The 17,045-nt window shown below is 50.1% G+C and overlaps 8 protein-coding genes across 8 annotated transcripts; 3 read left to right on the top strand and 5 right to left on the bottom strand.

Moving 5' to 3' along the window:
* Positions 1 to 708: 708 nt before the first annotated feature.
* Positions 709 to 1,505, bottom strand: N7506_008173 (uncharacterized protein; the record flags this gene model as incomplete). The annotated part of the gene is made up of 2 exons (XM_056957466.1): positions 709 to 1,092; positions 1,152 to 1,505. Coding segments are annotated over 2 exons (738 nt in total), but the record flags the coding sequence as incomplete, so codon positions are not given.
* A 687-nt stretch (positions 1,506 to 2,192) lies between these two features.
* On the bottom strand, positions 2,193 to 4,151 carry N7506_008172 (uncharacterized protein; the record flags this gene model as incomplete). Its single annotated transcript, XM_056957465.1, has 3 exons — positions 2,193 to 3,637; positions 3,679 to 3,921; positions 3,989 to 4,151. 3 exons carry the CDS (start codon positions 4,149 to 4,151, stop codon positions 2,193 to 2,195), a joined length of 1,851 nt encoding a protein of 616 aa, XP_056811799.1.
* A 703-nt stretch (positions 4,152 to 4,854) lies between these two features.
* N7506_008171 (Phosphatidylethanolamine-binding protein PEBP) lies at positions 4,855 to 5,881 on the top strand (the record flags this gene model as incomplete). Its single annotated transcript, XM_056957464.1, has 2 exons — positions 4,855 to 5,352; positions 5,399 to 5,881. The coding sequence occupies 2 exons, from the start codon at positions 4,855 to 4,857 to the stop codon at positions 5,879 to 5,881; spliced, it is 981 nt and encodes a 326-aa protein (XP_056811798.1).
* A 676-nt stretch (positions 5,882 to 6,557) lies between these two features.
* N7506_008170 (YbhB/YbcL family Raf kinase inhibitor-like protein) lies at positions 6,558 to 7,193 on the top strand (the record flags this gene model as incomplete). The annotated part of the gene is made up of 1 exon (XM_056957463.1): positions 6,558 to 7,193. One exon carries the CDS (start codon positions 6,558 to 6,560, stop codon positions 7,191 to 7,193), a length of 636 nt encoding a protein of 211 aa, XP_056811797.1.
* A 1,344-nt stretch (positions 7,194 to 8,537) lies between these two features.
* On the bottom strand, positions 8,538 to 9,968 carry N7506_008169 (Zn(II)2Cys6 transcription factor domain-containing protein; the record flags this gene model as incomplete). Its single annotated transcript, XM_056957462.1, is given in 4 exon segments — positions 8,538 to 8,733; positions 8,787 to 8,936; positions 8,951 to 9,419; positions 9,497 to 9,968. The coding sequence occupies 4 exon segments, from the start codon at positions 9,966 to 9,968 to the stop codon at positions 8,538 to 8,540; spliced, it is 1,287 nt and encodes a 428-aa protein (XP_056811796.1).
* Positions 9,969 to 11,530: 1,562 nt separating this feature from the next.
* On the bottom strand, positions 11,531 to 12,260 carry N7506_008168 (YbhB/YbcL family Raf kinase inhibitor-like protein; the record flags this gene model as incomplete). The annotated part of the gene is given in 2 exon segments (XM_056957461.1): positions 11,531 to 12,069; positions 12,080 to 12,260. The coding sequence occupies 2 exon segments, from the start codon at positions 12,258 to 12,260 to the stop codon at positions 11,531 to 11,533; spliced, it is 720 nt and encodes a 239-aa protein (XP_056811795.1).
* A 2,717-nt stretch (positions 12,261 to 14,977) lies between these two features.
* Positions 14,978 to 15,582, bottom strand: N7506_008167 (uncharacterized protein; the record flags this gene model as incomplete). Its single annotated transcript, XM_056957460.1, is given in 2 exon segments — positions 14,978 to 15,519; positions 15,531 to 15,582. 2 exon segments carry the CDS (start codon positions 15,580 to 15,582, stop codon positions 14,978 to 14,980), a joined length of 594 nt encoding a protein of 197 aa, XP_056811794.1.
* A 451-nt stretch (positions 15,583 to 16,033) lies between these two features.
* Positions 16,034 to 16,800, top strand: N7506_008166 (uncharacterized protein; the record flags this gene model as incomplete). Its single annotated transcript, XM_056957459.1, has 2 exons — positions 16,034 to 16,080; positions 16,137 to 16,800. The coding sequence occupies 2 exons, from the start codon at positions 16,034 to 16,036 to the stop codon at positions 16,798 to 16,800; spliced, it is 711 nt and encodes a 236-aa protein (XP_056811793.1).
* Positions 16,801 to 17,045: the final 245 nt, after the last annotated feature.

The raw sequence follows: 17,045 nt of genomic DNA, 5'->3' as shown, positions 1-17,045 counted from the left end.
CAGAGCCCTTTTGTCCACATCACTGTTCCTAACCCGGGCACAACATATGCAAACCATGCACAAAGCAAAAAGAACCATGACTGGTGGGGTTTTTTCAATTGGATATTCAAGCGCCGGGTGTTGATGACCTGGTGAGGCTCACTTGAGCCCATTGCATCTGTCCACGCATTATCCCACAGGTAAGTAGAGTAACAATATTGACATCGACTGGAGATAAAATGTTCTGCTAGAATAAACTCTCTCGGTCGCATGGTTTGATGGTCATCCGGGATGCAAGGTTGTGGGTTGTGTTTGGGTTGAGTGCTCAAGACTTGGGTAAAGGGGAAAGAGATCTCACCACAGTCGCCAATCTTTTAGCTGGGACACGGAGCCAATGTGCCTTGAGTAATGAGATCGATGGTGCCAATCGTCAATTTTGTGTGGCGTGGCGCTGATCCGGGTGTCAGTCGCCGAGATCTCGAAGAGACTGTAGATCATGTCATTTGCAGACGCTGGAAATTACTTGCGTATGGCCCAGCGATTGGGAAAAGTCGATACAATATTGTTTGCTTGAGACTAGAACAGAGATATAACGCTTCAAATGCTGATAGTATGCAACGCGACGCCTTTGGGTGGACATGAAAGGGGGTATAAAAGAGCAAGAGACAAAGTGTCGCACCCATGCACAAGTGAATGCTAAAACAAATCAAAACAGGGCTTTGCGGGGACTCAGCTCCCATCGATTCGAATCAAAGTCCGAAACTCATTGTCTCGGAACGTGGTCTCCGGAATCATCAACCGCATCACCCAGTATGGCTTGTAGTCCTGGATGCTCACATCCCTCCCAGACGAGTGCACCGCCCAATTGGTCTGGTTGTTCGAGCCCAGGAAAAATCCCGAGACCGGCTGCCCGCGGACATAGTGGCGGTAGGCCTGCACTGACTCGGCATCTCTGCCCCAGACCAGTCGGCCCGTGCTAGGGTGGTGGTTGATACCGAGGGCATGCCAGTCCAAGGCACCGTGGCCCGATGGAACGAGGGCTTCGATTCTGTTCAGGGCACCGTTGCAGCGTAGTTGGGTTTTGACATTTTCGTTATTGCTTGCGATCGTAATCTGGGTCTTGGTTAGCTCATTGCTTACTCCGTACTTGTGGGTCAAGGCGTGCAACGTACAAAGCCATGCTCGATCAGATCGCTCTTGTCGCCCCTTTGCCGTGTGACATCAGAGCTAGATCCGAATCCTTCAATACTGCATCTGCTATCGGGGGCAGTTCCATTGTAACATGAGTCGATGTTGATCGTCCAGGGTCCGGCGATCTCGGTGAGATCGTCATAAGCGGGGAGCTGAGAGCAGTCGGTCACCGGTTCCACGGAGAGACCTCGCTGTGGATGTGCGCTGGCAAGCAGCAAAAGAGAAGAGAAGACAACCTCCAGTAGCATGATGCACGTAGTTAGAGTGAAAACCAACACCAAAGGTTTTTTTTTCCAAGGGGGAGAGTGTGGAATGTTAAATTGTGTGCAGTGAAGCTAAATTAGGGCCGGATGGGGTTGTCTTACTGCGCATTCCCAATAAGGATGCAGACTCTCCCCTCTTAGATTCTCACTTCTCTTGAAGCGGAAAACAGAGAGGGTCTCAGAAAAGTCCCTTAGGCTGCAGTGTACCAAGCCTCGGAGGACCCTTAACTAACAGCTCAGGGTCCACTTAGCGACTGAACTATACGAGATTGACCCCGTCGGATTGGTCAAGTCTCTCTCTGCCCTTTTTCTTGTTCACGTCAAATTGGCTTAAGAACTGTAAGAAATGAGACATCTTCCCTTTTTTGCCCCCACTCAAGACCCTGTTATATGCGGGTTTTTATTTATTTATATTTTTCCCTCTCTCCCGCAGCCGGCTAGAAAGGCTTGGTGTACGGAGTAGGAATCGGGCTCTAATCTATTTCGGTGCTTCGAAACTCAAGGTACAGACCTTCCCCAGTAGTCCCCAGGTGATCTCAGGATCGGGCTTGGCAATGATGCCTATTCCGAGTAAATAATCCCCTCTCGAGGCTTGGTTCTGCGGTTATTTGGGGATTCCATACCGACTGGTCACAATTCCCTCAAATGACCGTGGCTTTGCCTTTTGACCCCCGCAATGTCGCTGTGCCGCAAACATACTCGTATTCATATATTCATCTCTATAACATGTTGGTCCCCTAATTTCTTGTTTTCTCAATATCAATCGTGACTCGCCAGGAGACCTTCAGCCTCCTGGGAATTGGCAGGACCATGTGACTTCAGGGTCTCAGCCATGGCCAAACCTTCGCGGCGTCCTTTGTCCGCGTTCACCATCCATACCAGCGGAATAGGCAGAACTATGAGAATAGCAATAAAGAAAAATCCACTCCGGACTTGACCGGTAGCATCCACTAAAATCCCCACAATTGCCGGTCCAATAAAAGAGCTACCTTTGTCAGTCGCGGCATAGAGAGCGTAAAACGCAGCCTCGTTCCCAGGCGGGATCAAGAGCCCGAAAAACGATCGGCAATAGGACGCCAACCCGCCCGACACGATTCCGTGGACGATGGCCAGCGGGAAGATCTCCCACGGCCGTTGCAAGCCAATAACGCCCCAATTTTTGATGAACGGGATGTAAGCCAACAACCCGTACAACGGAATCATCTCAAACAGGACAATGCAGACAATGATAGTGTGGTTGGATTGTAGTCCAAAGTGCCGAGACACGTGTGGCCACAGGAATGCACCCATCATCCCGGACACGGTCGCGGTGATGGAGAGAAGTCCGACCAGTGGCGTGCTCAACTTGAGCTCCGTGCGCGCGAACAGGATCGCCGTGCCCGAAACCGTGGCAATGGCATCCGAGAGCAGGAACCATGCTACGAGGAAGATGAGCACCTCTCGCAATTTCATCACTACTTTGACCGTTTCCCACAATGACTTCCAGGCGAATCCCATCAGTCGCAGCCAGGCCCTCCAGCGTGCGGTACCTTGCGTAGAGACACTGTCGAGCGGAGGCCCCGGTCGGGTCTTCAGCAACTGACGAGTGACCAGCGTGAACGCACCCCACCAGATACCGACCAGGAGCAAGACAAACCGCATGGGAAGAGTGGCCGAGACATTGACAAGAGACGTCTTGGAGAGCGTGACGAGCATGATTATACTGATGATCTGCACAAAGACGGCGGCGCAGTAGCCGAGACCAATGCCCCGGGACGAAATCTTGGTGGACAACTGCAGCTCCGGCGAGGAGGACGGAGACCGGGCTCCCTTGCCCTCTTCCGGCGAGTGGTTGGGCTGGTGCGATGGGTTCAGTCCATCCAAGCTGTCATTGTCGCCGTCGCTATCCCATGCGTTCCATTCGGGGCTTTCGCCGTCTGGGTCGAAGGTCGACAACTCCGCGTCTTCGTTCGTCTTGCTGGCTTGAAGAGAAGAATCATTGGCGACTAGGACCGGGAGGTAGGAATTGAGGACGACAAATGAAGAGCCAAGGCAGGTCACACCCACGACCACAAGGATGGAACCCAGGATAAACACAGGCGGAGCGATAAACACGAACAACATGCTAGCCAGGGAACCGGCAAATCCGAATACCATGAGCAAGGTTTTGCGATTGTTTTCTAGAAACCGCGACCGGAGAACCCTGTCGTTAACGTTCATGTCCTCTTCGACTGCAAATTTCAGCCCGTGATTCCTGCAACCATACCGTAGTCTGCCAGCGCGCTGAACGAGATCAATGTCAATGCCTGAATCAGCACTGCCAATGAGAAGGTATACATGGCGAAGCTCGCGGTGTTGATTTCAAGTCCAAAGACCGGGACAACACACTGTCCATTCGCGGCATCGTTCGTGCTGTTTCCCGCCGAGGGTCCGGTGCATGGTAGATGGCTCTTTTGGAGGGTGCCGCGTTCGCGGGCTAGTTGCTCCAGCGTGAGTGGTAGGAAGGAGCCTGCAAACGAAACGAGTCAGCATGAATGGTCCCTTTTTTTTGGGGAGAAACAGCCAGCTTCACGAACCTACGCCGCAGACCGCAAACACTTCCGCAGCAATGCCATAGGAATACCAGCCCAGGATCTCTCGGCGGGTGGTCGGGGTAGTATCCTCGCCGGCATACCGAGGGGGCCGTTGCTGTGAACCTTCGGGTGCCGGTGCAAAGGCGGCCGATATAGAAGACAGCATGGAGGGTGTAGAGGTGAGCAAAGTGCCCCGAAGGGATCGCAGAGGGAATCCAGGAACGGGAATTCGCACGGATGTGGGCGGAAGAACGGAAATACGGCTGATGTCACGATCGGCAAGATCGACGCTCTTTTGGGCACATCTTTATTTGTACAAAACCGACTTGGCGTGTTCTACTCCGTTCTCCGTACTTGTCAACATCGTGCTTCTTCGTGCTTCATACGGAGTACACAAGTATACACACACACTTCAACTGTATACAAAATTCACCACTTCGATCGCGACCAATGGGAAACTCCACTGCAGATCAGAACCTCCGCTATCCCACCGCTTCGACCTTCCTTTGGACTTGTTAATATCCACCCTTCATTGCTTTCAAATCATTCAATTTTTGAATTTCTCGGCGCAATCCTCGTCCGACTCACATATCGCCAGTAGGTGAAGTAGGTAAAGCTTGGCACGGGCGATGAGGCGTTTCTTGCTTTGTCAGCCCCGCTCGGCGACATGTTTGATTCGAAGTTGCGTTGACCAACAATTGACCAACAGTTGACCAACACTCCCCGCACGAAGAATCGGCACTTGGTTCCACCGCATCTGACTAATCGTGTCGTCAACCTTCAGTCATCTCAGCTATAAAATGAGACGGCGGGGCTTGCAAAACATGAGGAATTTTTAACGTTGGGAGACTGCTCTCTATTCACTCGATATGACGCGCTCTGTATTCTTGCTCGGGCCCGGCTTTATTGGGGGTGAAGTCATTGACTTGCTTCTCTCAACCAAGTACAATGTCACTACGCTCGTCCGCAGGGAATCAGCCGTCGCAGAATTCGCTAAGATCGGCGTGAAGACAGTCGTGGGAACCCTAGACGATGCATCAGTGATCAGGAATCAGGTCGCTGTGAGCGATATTGTATTCCATACCGCCACTGCAGACCACCTGCCATCGGTCGAGGCGATTCTCGACGGTGTGCGACAGCGAGCACAGATGGGTCTAGAAACGATCTACATCCACAACAGTGGTGCAAGTCTGATTGCCGACTCATCGGCAGGAGAGTATGAGAACGAGGCGGTGTTTGATGATCTGAACCCATCTCAAATTGATGCTCTACCCGATTCCGCGCCCCATCGCTTGATTGATCTGGCCATCGTCCGAGCCCGCCGCGAGCTCGCCACCCACGCCAAAATGGCCATCATGATCCCACCTGTGATCTACGGTGTCACCACTCGGGGAAAAACGCCTCTCCATTCAGCTACCCACTCTTGCCCGGTACTCGATCAAGCATGGATACGCAGGTCAGATCGGCAAGGGTCTCTCAGTCTGGAACCATGTTCACGTGAAAGACCTGGCACGGGCATACATGGTTTTGCTACACTGGATGGAAGGCGCACCTTTCGATGTTGTTGCGGAAAACCCCTACTTCTTCTGTGAGAATGGCCAGGAGCTTTCATGGGGCAAATGTGCAGCCGAGATTGGTCGGATCTTGAAAGGAGCAGGAAAGATTGGTCAATATGCACCAAAGACAATCCCCGAATCAAACTACGGCGATCTGTTTGGGGTTTTCACAGGAATTGTGGCTGGCTCAAACGCAAGAAACAAGGCTACCCGACTGCGACAATTGGGATGGGCACCTTTGGAGAAGGACACCTTTGCCTCCCTCGTGGAGGATGAGATTCCGATCATTCTGGAGGAGACAGGAGAGTTCAATGGCTACGCCAGTGTTGTTGCATCGTAACAAGGGTCCGTTGATGGCTTTCTGGTTGTGTTGGCCTGACTTACCGAGAGTGGTCTCTCCACATGGCAATCTATCGGATGGGTCATATCCGCACTGAGCCATTTAAATCAATCGCCATTGAGTGTTGGCCCGAAATGCCCCAGCTTCTGGCTGGCTGCACAAGTTAAGAAGTCTTGGAGCTCTGGGGTCGTCAACCCCCTCTGCAACAGGCGACCATAGACTGCGCTACCAATATCAATTTGAAACTGAGAGCGAACGGTATCCATTAGCTCCGGTCATATCTACCATACTCGACTGTAAAAGTTGTAGTACCGGGACCTCGAGGAGTCAAAGTGCACGTGGACTTTTGACCAACAACACCCAATACAATGAGCGGGTTCACATATCATTTCTGCTTGCTTTTATAAATCGGGGAGTATGGAAAAGTTCTCCCTTTAAATAGAACAAAGAAACTAGTATCTCACTGCGCTAATGTCATTTCGAAATTGGTCCAAAATGGATTTCAGCTGAGTTCACCGATTCCGGCCCGGTTCAGGGCACCTTCTAAATCAGCCTGCCTTTGGGCTCAGTCACAACACATCGCATCGCCAACCCATTTTTCTTTCTTCTTCTCTCCATCATGCTCTTTCATTACCAACAAAAAGCTCTATCTCTGTGATTGTCCCAACCATCAACCATGGCGATCTTGCACTACCTCGAGTTCCTCCTCGGCCGATTACTGTACCCTATCCGCGGTCATGATTCGGGCCAAATCATTCACTCTCCAGCCTTCAAAGATCTCACCAAGCCAAACATTATTCTTGAAGCCCCGGAGATAGGTCCTTCTGGCTCCAAGCTTCCTCTCAACTGTACCTGCAAGGCCCAGGATGGCAGAGGTGCCCTCCCTGAGCTTCGTTGGAGCGCACCAAAATCAAGCGAGGAGGTCAAGGAATATGTTCTACTCTGTGAAGACCTCGACCCACCTATCCCTTTCATCGTCTTTCATCACGGCCTTCTATGGGCTATTCCCGCATCAACGAACAAGGCCGACCAGAAGGATGTCGCACCAGGCGAGCACGCCAAGATATCTCGCCAGACAGTCGCCGGCTGGCGATTTGTTCCCAATATACTAGGAACTCCCTACGTCGGTGCAGGTGCGCCACTTGGGCATGGAAAGCATCGATATGTATTTACCATCGTCGCACTCAGCGAATCGCTGAAGTTTCAAGCCCCGGAGACTGCCAGCAAGAAAGACATCAAGCGAGCCTTGGAGGGCAAAGTCGTCGGTTGGGGTCAGTGGACCGGTGTCTTTGAGAAGCCCTGGCCTCGCTAGCCTAGATTTATCGGCACTTGATATGTATATGTTTGAATAGCTTGCAATTATAAAGAGCGGGTGGAAATACCCGACATCTTCACTGTGAAGCTCGACCTGTCTTGCAACTCTTTTGAATTCATCTCCGTGGATGTCGCTGTCACTGTGAATTGAGCTAGCTCGGTGTTGGAGATATATTGCTTCTCCTCCAGGGCTCCATATTGGCCATGTGGGATTATGTTATGCACAATTACCCGCAAATCCGTTGAACTTGCGCCTAATACCACCGACCAAATTTGAAATCGAGGTCGTGTCTCATATCAGAGTGATGTGCCGTGACAAATAAGCCGTTTGGCCAGTGGAATGGCCTACAAATGACCCCCTGTTGATCATCTGCTATCATAGCCCTGGCTGTACTACGTCTGATTCTTGCAGGGGTTTCCCAACGGCATTTTCCAAATTCATCTGAAGATAGTAGTCCACTGGAAGCTCTCTGCAACCTCATTTTGAGGGCATCTACAAGGGCTCATCATCATTTCTGGTCGTCAGAATGATGTCCCCTACCCACGTCTCTTAGGGTCCCAGAGGCCGAAGTCTTGCATTTGACAACAGGCAAGCAAATTGGGTGATCTCCTTCTGGATTTACCTGGAAACAGCTCAAAAGTTCCTCAATTCATTTAAAGGCGACAAAGGCAAAATGCCAGATTAAATTGGGTTTCAAATCATCTGCACCCCAGGACGAAAAAAGCAAGGCGAACCAACCGGTACATGTATACAGACCCAATGGTGCCGTGTTTTATGACGCAGCGATTCGACTATTTGCCTGCGCATGTTTTGTGACATCTTGTACCTTGGATCTCATGCAGATTTTGATATCAAAGAGGTGACAATGAAAAGCCATGATCAGCGATAGGTGGGATGACTACTGGTCTATGGTGTACCAGCACCATTGTTTGGGGATCTCGAACCAAACATACTGAGCCGGCAAGTTATTATCTCAACTTTTAGCCCCATTAAGCTTCCAATAAGACCTCAGCTGAAATGTTACATTGACAGAGTGTAACAACAGAGTCGGGGAGATTGACCGTTGTACGGGGCATATGATAGAACTCCCTGGTGACACAAGTCCATGACAATGTTTACTAAGGACCCAATACTGCTTACATGAACCAGCTCGGTGATTTATTAAAGTGACTGCAGTTTCTTGGAAGATCAATACTTCAATTTGTCCAACTCCCATCACCTCAAACTACCACAGAGATTCAGAAGTATCCCCCCGTCCATCAAATGGCCTAACTTTATCAGCACAGAATGACCAAACCGGCGACTGTTGGGTGTTTCGAACAGTCAAAGGCAGCCGCTAAGCTATCGTGTCCACCATCGCCCGGAGCCGGTATTAAGGTGAAGCTTTTGATGGGCGTGGGTTATTGTGGTGGACGGTAAGTGACAGTCATGACAGAAAGCGGAGCCACCGGTTGAGTCCACGCACTCCTCCGGACTGATTGAGACCTCCCTTCCACCCAGACATTGAGTTGAATGGCGCTCATCTGTCCCGGTTTCCCTTCGCCCCAACCAGCAAGATTAACTTGTTAGCTTGAGTACCAGAGAACTGACGTTTGGGACAGTGTAGAAGGAGTCCTGTCTGGGGCTGCACCCTTTGAAGGTGAAGCAAGCCTTATCTCTCTGGTCTGCGGTTTTTCTTTTCTGCGCGAAGCAACTCGCTGGTTGCCTATTGGCAGCAGGTACAGCGAGTGGAAGACGAGTCTTCCGACAGACACCCGCAGTCAATCTCTCCCGCCGAAGGAGATTGACTTGAACCAGTCTCCATTTTGCCGTGTTGCATTCTATTGGAGGGCAATTCCATAATGCGCCACGGCTCGTGGACGGTTTCTGAGATATGCCCTGCGTTTGGCGCAAGGCAGAAAGCATAAGATGCCTCACCATCGAAAGTTATGCCTGGTGCAGCTTCGTGGAGAGCATTCGGGTCTCCATCCACGAATGGGGACATTGGAGGCTCGTCGAGCATCAGACCGATAAAGGGAGTACTATGTTCTGTGAATAAGCTATAGTCCGTTTGTGAGGGATGGGGATACCCCTGGAAATCGAATCGCCACGGCCAGTCCCCACCTACGAACGAGTCGTCTGAGTCCGGGCTTTGTTCCTCCGTTCCTGGACCGACGTTGGTGTTGGCCTCGTCCGCGCTGGAATTTTCCTGGCCCTGGCACTGATCTTCGGATAAAATCGTTTCTGTGTGATGCAATGGTCATATATCAACAAGTCCAGTTTGAGAAGAGATTGGCCATTTGGATCTTCCTTTTGCTTACCTGGAATCTCCACAGCGGTTTCCATCACATCAGGCACTATGAGATCACACTCCCGACCTGTGACCTCTGTGCCTAAATCGGATTCCCCTCTTGCCTCGGGACTCGATTCTGGAGCGACCCTTTGTCTGGGCAGCCTCTGTCTCGTCCGTGCCGTGACCAGCCTCGCTGCCGTCACTATTCTCGGTGCACCTAGTGCACCCCTCCTCAACGGACGGCCCGCTGCCTCCCCCTCGGTCCTACCCGACTGTAACCCCTGTGTCGGCCGGCTTCCCTTCTTCTTGGCCGGACGACCCAACGGTTGCGAGATCGAGTAGACGCACTCGAACCCATGACTCACGCAACGATCGCATGGGTGAGTGTGACTGCATCGTATCTTCGCTTGTTGGCAGGCGTTACAGGTTGTGCGAACCTTCTGGTTTGGAAGTAGTGGGCCGTTCAATTGAGGAGAACCGTCAGATGAGCTCTTGCTCATCAGTCGCGAGTCGTGTATTGGGTAAAAGTTCAGTGGTGTTGAACTTTGAAAGCGTCGACTCTGTTGGTATTCTAAACCTGGGTTGAATAGGGGTTTTTGTATTCCATTCTTCAAGGTGAGTCTCTCATGCCCATACATTAGATCATCCACTGTCCGACAACATATCGCACCACCTTTGATTGCACTCCTACTCTAGGTCGAAAGGACGAAACGGTTTACCCAGACTTCGACAAAACCTCTCTGCAGCAGTTGCCATAAACGAAGCGTTACATCCAGGCCACGAACTCTTTGACAAATACTTCTCTGTCCTACCCTCCCTCTAAGACCTGCGTACAGGTACCGTACTTTTCAACCTGGGCTGGCCTTGGCAGCGCCAATGATCAACAAACAATAACCTTATTTTTTCTTTCTTGTCTCAGTCGATTCAATTGTACAACGTCACTTCGTTGGTATCGGAGACTAAGTGGCGCAAGCCCTCTCGTCGGGCGGTATTTCGATTCGGCAGAGCCTTGACAGTTGACGATGAAAAGTCTGGACCATGCATGCTCTGATTGTATACCCTGCTCAATGCGGACACCTCGAGGATTTGGTAAATCCTGAAATCTGCAATTCAGGAATGGAAATTCTCACGGAATGCAAGGCTGGCTCGTGGTCTTTGGGAAGCGATGGTGTTCGGTGCACCCCGAGAACCATGTGCTGGTGTTAATCTAAATCTTTAATTTACCCGCAACACTATCAAACTACTTTGTGGCAGAATTCGTCTTTCTTTGAAAAAAAGGGAACCTTAGGAGCGAACATAGCTCCGTGGCCACTGTGTTTTGGCCATCATGTCGAATTTATCACCTCAAGAGACTATGATTAAATTGCAGTAACCCTAAACTCATTGTCTGTATCTTTGTTCTGGTAGTTTTTATCATTAAACGTTCATCGAGTTGCCCAGGTGACCATGTGATACTATCGCGGAATTTACATCCTAAGCTGCCAGCTCCCTGACATAGTACGCATAAAGGTTGTCTCGCCCGAGGGGAAGGGGCCGAGGTTTCTTCTGACAGTACTTGGGCTTCTCGGGCTGTATTCCCATGTTATCTTACAGATTATTGAGATAAAGGTAACACATTCTGATAAATGCAAGAAGCTGTCAAATCATCCCAGAAGTCCTTGCTCAGCCGCTACTGGTGTGAAGCTGCTCGGTTCCCAAAACTACATCCATGAGAAGGTCGAATACAATTATCTGCGAAGTTACTGCAGGTAGATTTTACACAATGATCCTAAGGAAGCACATGTTCAAAGGAGATCAAACGAAAATTCGAGGGCCGTCGAATGGAATTGAGCCTTGTAAGATAAATTTGTTGTGTTTTGCTCGTACCCATCTCATTCTGCAGACACAATAGGTGAATTGCATGATTTTTGCTTGCTGAAGTTGTTTGGTCATTTCTTTGTGGGGGGTTCTTTGGCAAAGGAAAGATGAATGTTGCACTAAAGCATGAAAATGTCATGCATTAGCCATCATGTAGGTCAGTGGCCGAGATATTCCAACTCAGTATGCCAAACCCAATGAGAAGCTATCCGGCTAAATGTGTCGGGCTAGTCGTACTGGGACAATTGACAAAACGAAAGGAGGTTGTGGTGGCACTGGAAGGCATAGTCGTGGGGTCACCGTCGGCAGGTTCATGGCGGCCGAAAAAATAGTTCATGGCCAATGGAGGGTCAAGCCCTGCAGCCTGCATGAACTTTCTGATATCGAAGCCGGCGCGGGCGTCAACTGTCTCCGGGAACACGTGCTTGAAGCAATTAGGAAAGCGATACTCGTAGCGTTGCGCAAATAACAGGAAGACGTAACGATGGTGGGTATTTGGGGGCGGACGAGGAGCTATGTACGAGGCTGCAGGGTGATCATTGCCCTCGTGGCCTTCTCTGGGGATAATCAAACGGTGATGATGCGGATTCGTGCAATCCAAACCCAGATTTGATTGGTACCAATGTAGAATGACGGACTGTATCTTTGTTCCAGGCAAGATGGCATCCAGATCAATGAAAAATAAAATGTATTTTTCTTTGCAATGGAGCTCATTGGTACCGATCTCGGGAATTACCAAAGTCTCTTAATTTACGTGAGTGGTAATCCGTTTGTCTCAAGGTGTTCGCTATACCTCTGATATCCAATGATATCCCAGGAGTTACCCTCTGAGACCCATACTGTACTTGAAGCTGACGACCATATACGTCAGGCCAAAGGAAGCCAATAACGACTGGGGTAAACAATAAGCAAATGGAGAAGATGAACGAGGGCATGCCGGCGGGTGGTTTTGGAAGAAGCTACCAAGGTTGATTGGGAAAAGATAAGCTGCTGAGGCTGGAATGATATAACAAGAGAGATCTCAGAGCTGAAACATGCAAACTTTGGCTTTGGCTAATTATTGGGGTCAACTGTTTCTATGTTTTCAAGTGCTGACCTCGGGAGTGAAATGGTTTGCTGTTGTGTATCAGCATTTGTGCCGCTATTACCACCCCTGAGGACGACCATCGCCCAAAATGACAGTACCCGGCGCAAGCCACCCCTAGGCTGCCCGTCGCGCCCCAAGTCCCCAATCCTTATGGGGCTAGCCGGGGGCTCCACCCCCGGCACCTAAGCACCGAACTCAATTAATAGCAACTTTCTCGTCGGAATCTTCAACTGAACTTTTACCGTAATTTAGGCTATCGTAATCGAAAACCTTGGAACGTGATCATAGAACCAACGCTGAAGCTGCCAGAGAATATGGATGCATAGGTATCAGTGCCCCGGTGACCGTTGCCCCAGAGTTTCGGAAAACGTGCCAAATGTTTTTTTTTTTTTTTTTTTTTAATGTAGAGCATTCCATTGTGTCTGGAAGCAGTTTCCTCGGATTGGCATTCACAATTTGGTCGTAACATCACCCGCTTGATCAGAATACCAACCATGTCGAGTCTCTGGTTCTTGTGTATCGTTGAACCAGCGCGACGTCGGGATCGCCGATAATTCTATACTTTCATTTAACTAAAACTCCATTGTCAGTTGCACTAAAAAATGAGCTTCAAGTATATGCAAATGGGGCCGGTTCCGATGTTGTCTAGGCCGTAGAAAGGCTGGGGGAGGTGCGGTTGTAACGGCGAAGCTGCGGAACATAATACCCTTTGCCACAAGCAGTCGCACAGGCCGGTAGGAAAGCAAAATTAAAGTTGAGCATATGTTGTTTATTTGCACGCGACACCTCGGCAAGGCGATCAGCTCGGCTCTGCTACATTTCGATGTCATGTGCATTGCCGTTGCTCTCTTTGGCTTCTCAAAGTTAAGTGTTTTCAATTTCCTCGAGGGCTACAGTGAAATACACACTTCAGTGATCATCTGGGGCCATATGAAATCTTCGCTACAATGGAGCAGAAACCTTGGAAGTATAGGAATTCCAAGAGTTGTGTGGGGAGCTCACAAATCTCGAACCAAGGTGTCTATCGTTCACATTTTCCAGACTCAAGCATCATCCAAGGCTTGAACAATGTGCAGGGTGTATAGCGCTATCCAATTGACTAGCCATAAAAACAACATTTTGACATAGCAGCAAAAAGTTAGTGACCGACGCAGGGATCGAACCTGCAATCTCTTGATTCGTAGTCAAGCGCCTTGCCATTGGGCCAGCCGGCCGGTGTAAAGTGGGGCCCGAAGGTCTCGCACTCTCGGCTCGAAGGCCCGTGCCATTAGGCTACTGGGGCTTCGGATGGAATATTTGGCAGACTTTGGCTATATCACTACTGCACAAAGAATACATACATCTCTTCCAGTTTTTGAGTGTTATGCAACCGGGATGACTCTACAGGGTCTTTTACAATGTCCACTTGGCAAGTCTAACCTCTGGACTAGCTTCATGCGCAATTTCGATGGAAAATATTGAGTTTTGAAGCACCATCGGTTGATGAGGTTCGACCTCGGACACCCTGGTGGGTCGTCATGGATGTGGATATATACATGCCTGTGGCAGACACGAACCTTGGAAGACGTTATGCCAATCTGTCTCACAAACCAAGGATGAATCTGCATTCGATACTTCTCGAGGCTCATAGGGTTCCCAGAGTCCACAAACTTCCAAGGTTTATGTATCGCAAGGTTTTAGTCGATGAGGTACTGAAACTTTCAAGCCCTGGAGGTTCTCTCACAACCTTGGAACCTTCCAATGTTGGAATTATACCAAGGTTGAGAATACCCGCCTCCAACTGGGAAGGGCTGTCGTCAAACACATGGACAACCTTGGAACTGAACAGGATTGGAAAGGTGCCCTTCCGCACGGTCGCACTTCCAGAGTCAGTAAGGAGTGGAGACACCCGCGCACCTGGCAGTCCAGGCGCGGATGCGCTAAATCCGGAGAAAGTCTAGGGCCCATTCCAAGGTTGGCACGAGCACGATTCACCGGGCGCCCCCCCGAGCCCGCACCCCAGCACCCCACACCTACGAAACCCTAATCTTCCCTTGGAATTAGACCGGGATGGGTTCGTCATCCGCCCAGAACGGCACAAACCTTGGAATCGAACCAAACGTTGAAACTCTCGAGGACCCTTGGCGAGCTCTATGTTCCAAGGGTGAAGCAGTATACTGAAACGCCTTGCGGCTTCAAATGGCTAGGAGTCATAAGGCGAGATGGGAAAATGCTCAAATGGATGAACGGTAGAATTGAATTAAGTCACTGTTTGCATACAGCGAAAGAGAAAAGATATCACACGAAATTCAGTGATTATTCGCGGCCCGGAAATCTGCTGAGCCCTCATGCCGAATCCACACAAACGAACTGGCTGCATGGGCCACTCCTGACTTGCGACATGCCCAAAGCTGTGGCTCTAACCACTCCCTGTCCTTCCCGCACACCTTGCGATAGAGCGACATGCACGATCTTTGACATGGATGATTGTCGAGACAGCATGCGATAGATCCGAGGAGGATCTCCGTGTCGAGGGGCAACCGGCGAGAACAAATTGATACACACGAGGAACGTTAACCAGAGGCTTCACCAGTTCTTCTCGAGGAAGTTGATGACAACATCCGCATCTGCGAGCTCGTTGCGTGCGGCCTGTCGCTGTAGCTCCAGTTTTTCAACGATCCGGGACAGCTTCGAAACCCGACACTCCGCAATTACCATTCGCTCCCGCAGAAAGGCACAGGCAGCGTTCTGTGAGGTCTCCGAAAAAGGCACTGGGTCGGCCATAACGTTATTTCCATCGAATTTCGGGCGATCGGCGCCTTCTTCAACAAATCCGGAGGGCACAAGATGGAGGTTTCCCAGCTCACACTCAGCTTGCTCAATCAGTGAGGCGAGATGATTGAGTCCGATGGTCGGGTCAACATGAATGGAGGTTTCGTTGATGCGACTACCTTCGCTAGATCCTTCAGATACACTGTCGGAGTCGAACAGATGACCAGGAGGGGACGAGACATGGAGTGGCTCTTTGAAGAAGCCCTGAGTTCCGGCGACACAAGCGAGTCCGTTTAAAGCATTGCTTGGGCTCCGAACTGCCTGAGCAGGTGCTTGACCAAGCTTGATATTGGAGTCTGTAACTCACACTGCGTAAGCCGCGATCTCGACGCCAGCCCACCCAAAGCTATAGGAGCCATAGAAGAGTTCGCTCACCGAGAGAAGACGCCATTGATGAGAAGAGTGAGAGGTACGGATAGAGATGCTGGTGTCGAAATTGGAGTAATGTAGTGGGAATGGCGCGTCTATACCGGCATCTTCAAAAAGGAGAAGAAGAGACGAAAAGAGAAAAAGAAAGAAAACAGCGAGAAGGAGAGGAGAGCAGAGGAGAGAAAGGGAAAAGAAGAGAAGAGGGAAAGAAGAGAGACGAAGCTCCTCTAGACACTTTCAGGTGCGGCGAACACATCAGCCCAGAGGCACTTCAACACGACTGGAGACCTGAGGCTACAACATCCAGTCTTTGCCTTCAAACACTTTTTGTTTTTACAAACTTCTTCCACCTACCTCTTCGTGAAATCATCATCAACAACAGTAGCATCTACACATCACCAAACAACCAACTCTAGTGTCATCAAACTGACCACTTCCGATATGTCGGACGAGGCGCCCGAAAGTGGCCCTCGCCATTTCGTCAAGGAGTAAGTGATTTACTTGACATATTCTATGAGCTGCTGGCTAATCAGTGAGCCCCTAGATTCCTCCCTCTTTTCGAGGGACCTTACGTCAAGATTCGACTAGTTCCCAGCGAAGAAGAGTACAAAGTTTCCAAAGCCCTGATTTGCGCGAGATCGCCTGTGTTTTCTGCAATGTTTAACGGAAGATTTCGAGAGTCCGAGGAGCAAGAAGTCGAACTGGAGGAGATGGAAAACGTTGTCTCGGTCCGCAGTGTGGAAGCACTCATTCAATGGCTTTACCAGGGTACTGTGTGCTTCAACATGAAGTCGAATTCAGAGAATATCTCGGCCGTCATTGAGCTTGCGAGGCTAGGGGACAGATACGATATCTTCGACCTGGAGAATAAAACGGCCGACTACATCAGGACAAAGATTACCGATTACAGGGGTTCTCCAAGCGACAACAGCCACACTTGGTGCCTGGAGCGTGATCATATTGCCTCAGCGACTGCCTTGCCCCGAGGACATCTAGTGAGGGAAGTCTTGGCTCAAGCGTCCGTCAAAGGGTACCTCAGGCGTCCAACTTACAAATTTGCCGAAGAGGCTCAAATCTATCCGACCTATGGTGCCGACCTTCTCCACGAGGTGAGTGTGGCCTTGGAAAACATAGCATGCATGCCGGGCCAATACCTCGACCCGATCGATGGTGGAGTAATCCATCTGAGGTTTCAACATTCTCGTTGAAACGACCTTGGTGTTTTCTGCGCCAAAAAAGCCTTGTTGTGTCATGCCCTGAAGTCTTTCCGAAACCGTGCAGTAGTCAGAGGCGAAATTGTTGTTTTCTGCTTCACACTTGAATCTCATACAGATTGCAACACAGATTAGCACATTCGAAAGAAGAATTTAGTATCTCCCACCCTACCCTTTCTTTCTTTCTTTTTTGTGTACGTGTGGTGATCGAAGGTCGGTTAGGAGGTAAGAATTTGCGT

Source organism: Penicillium brevicompactum (genome assembly GCF_028827555.1).
Source record: "Penicillium brevicompactum strain IBT 35665 chromosome Unknown utg000005l_segment0_segment0, whole genome shotgun sequence".
In the NCBI taxonomy this organism is placed as follows: Eukaryota; Fungi; Ascomycota; class Eurotiomycetes; order Eurotiales; family Aspergillaceae; genus Penicillium; species Penicillium brevicompactum.
Note: the sequence above shows the minus strand (reverse complement) of the source record. Positions and strands in the feature narration are given on the sequence as shown.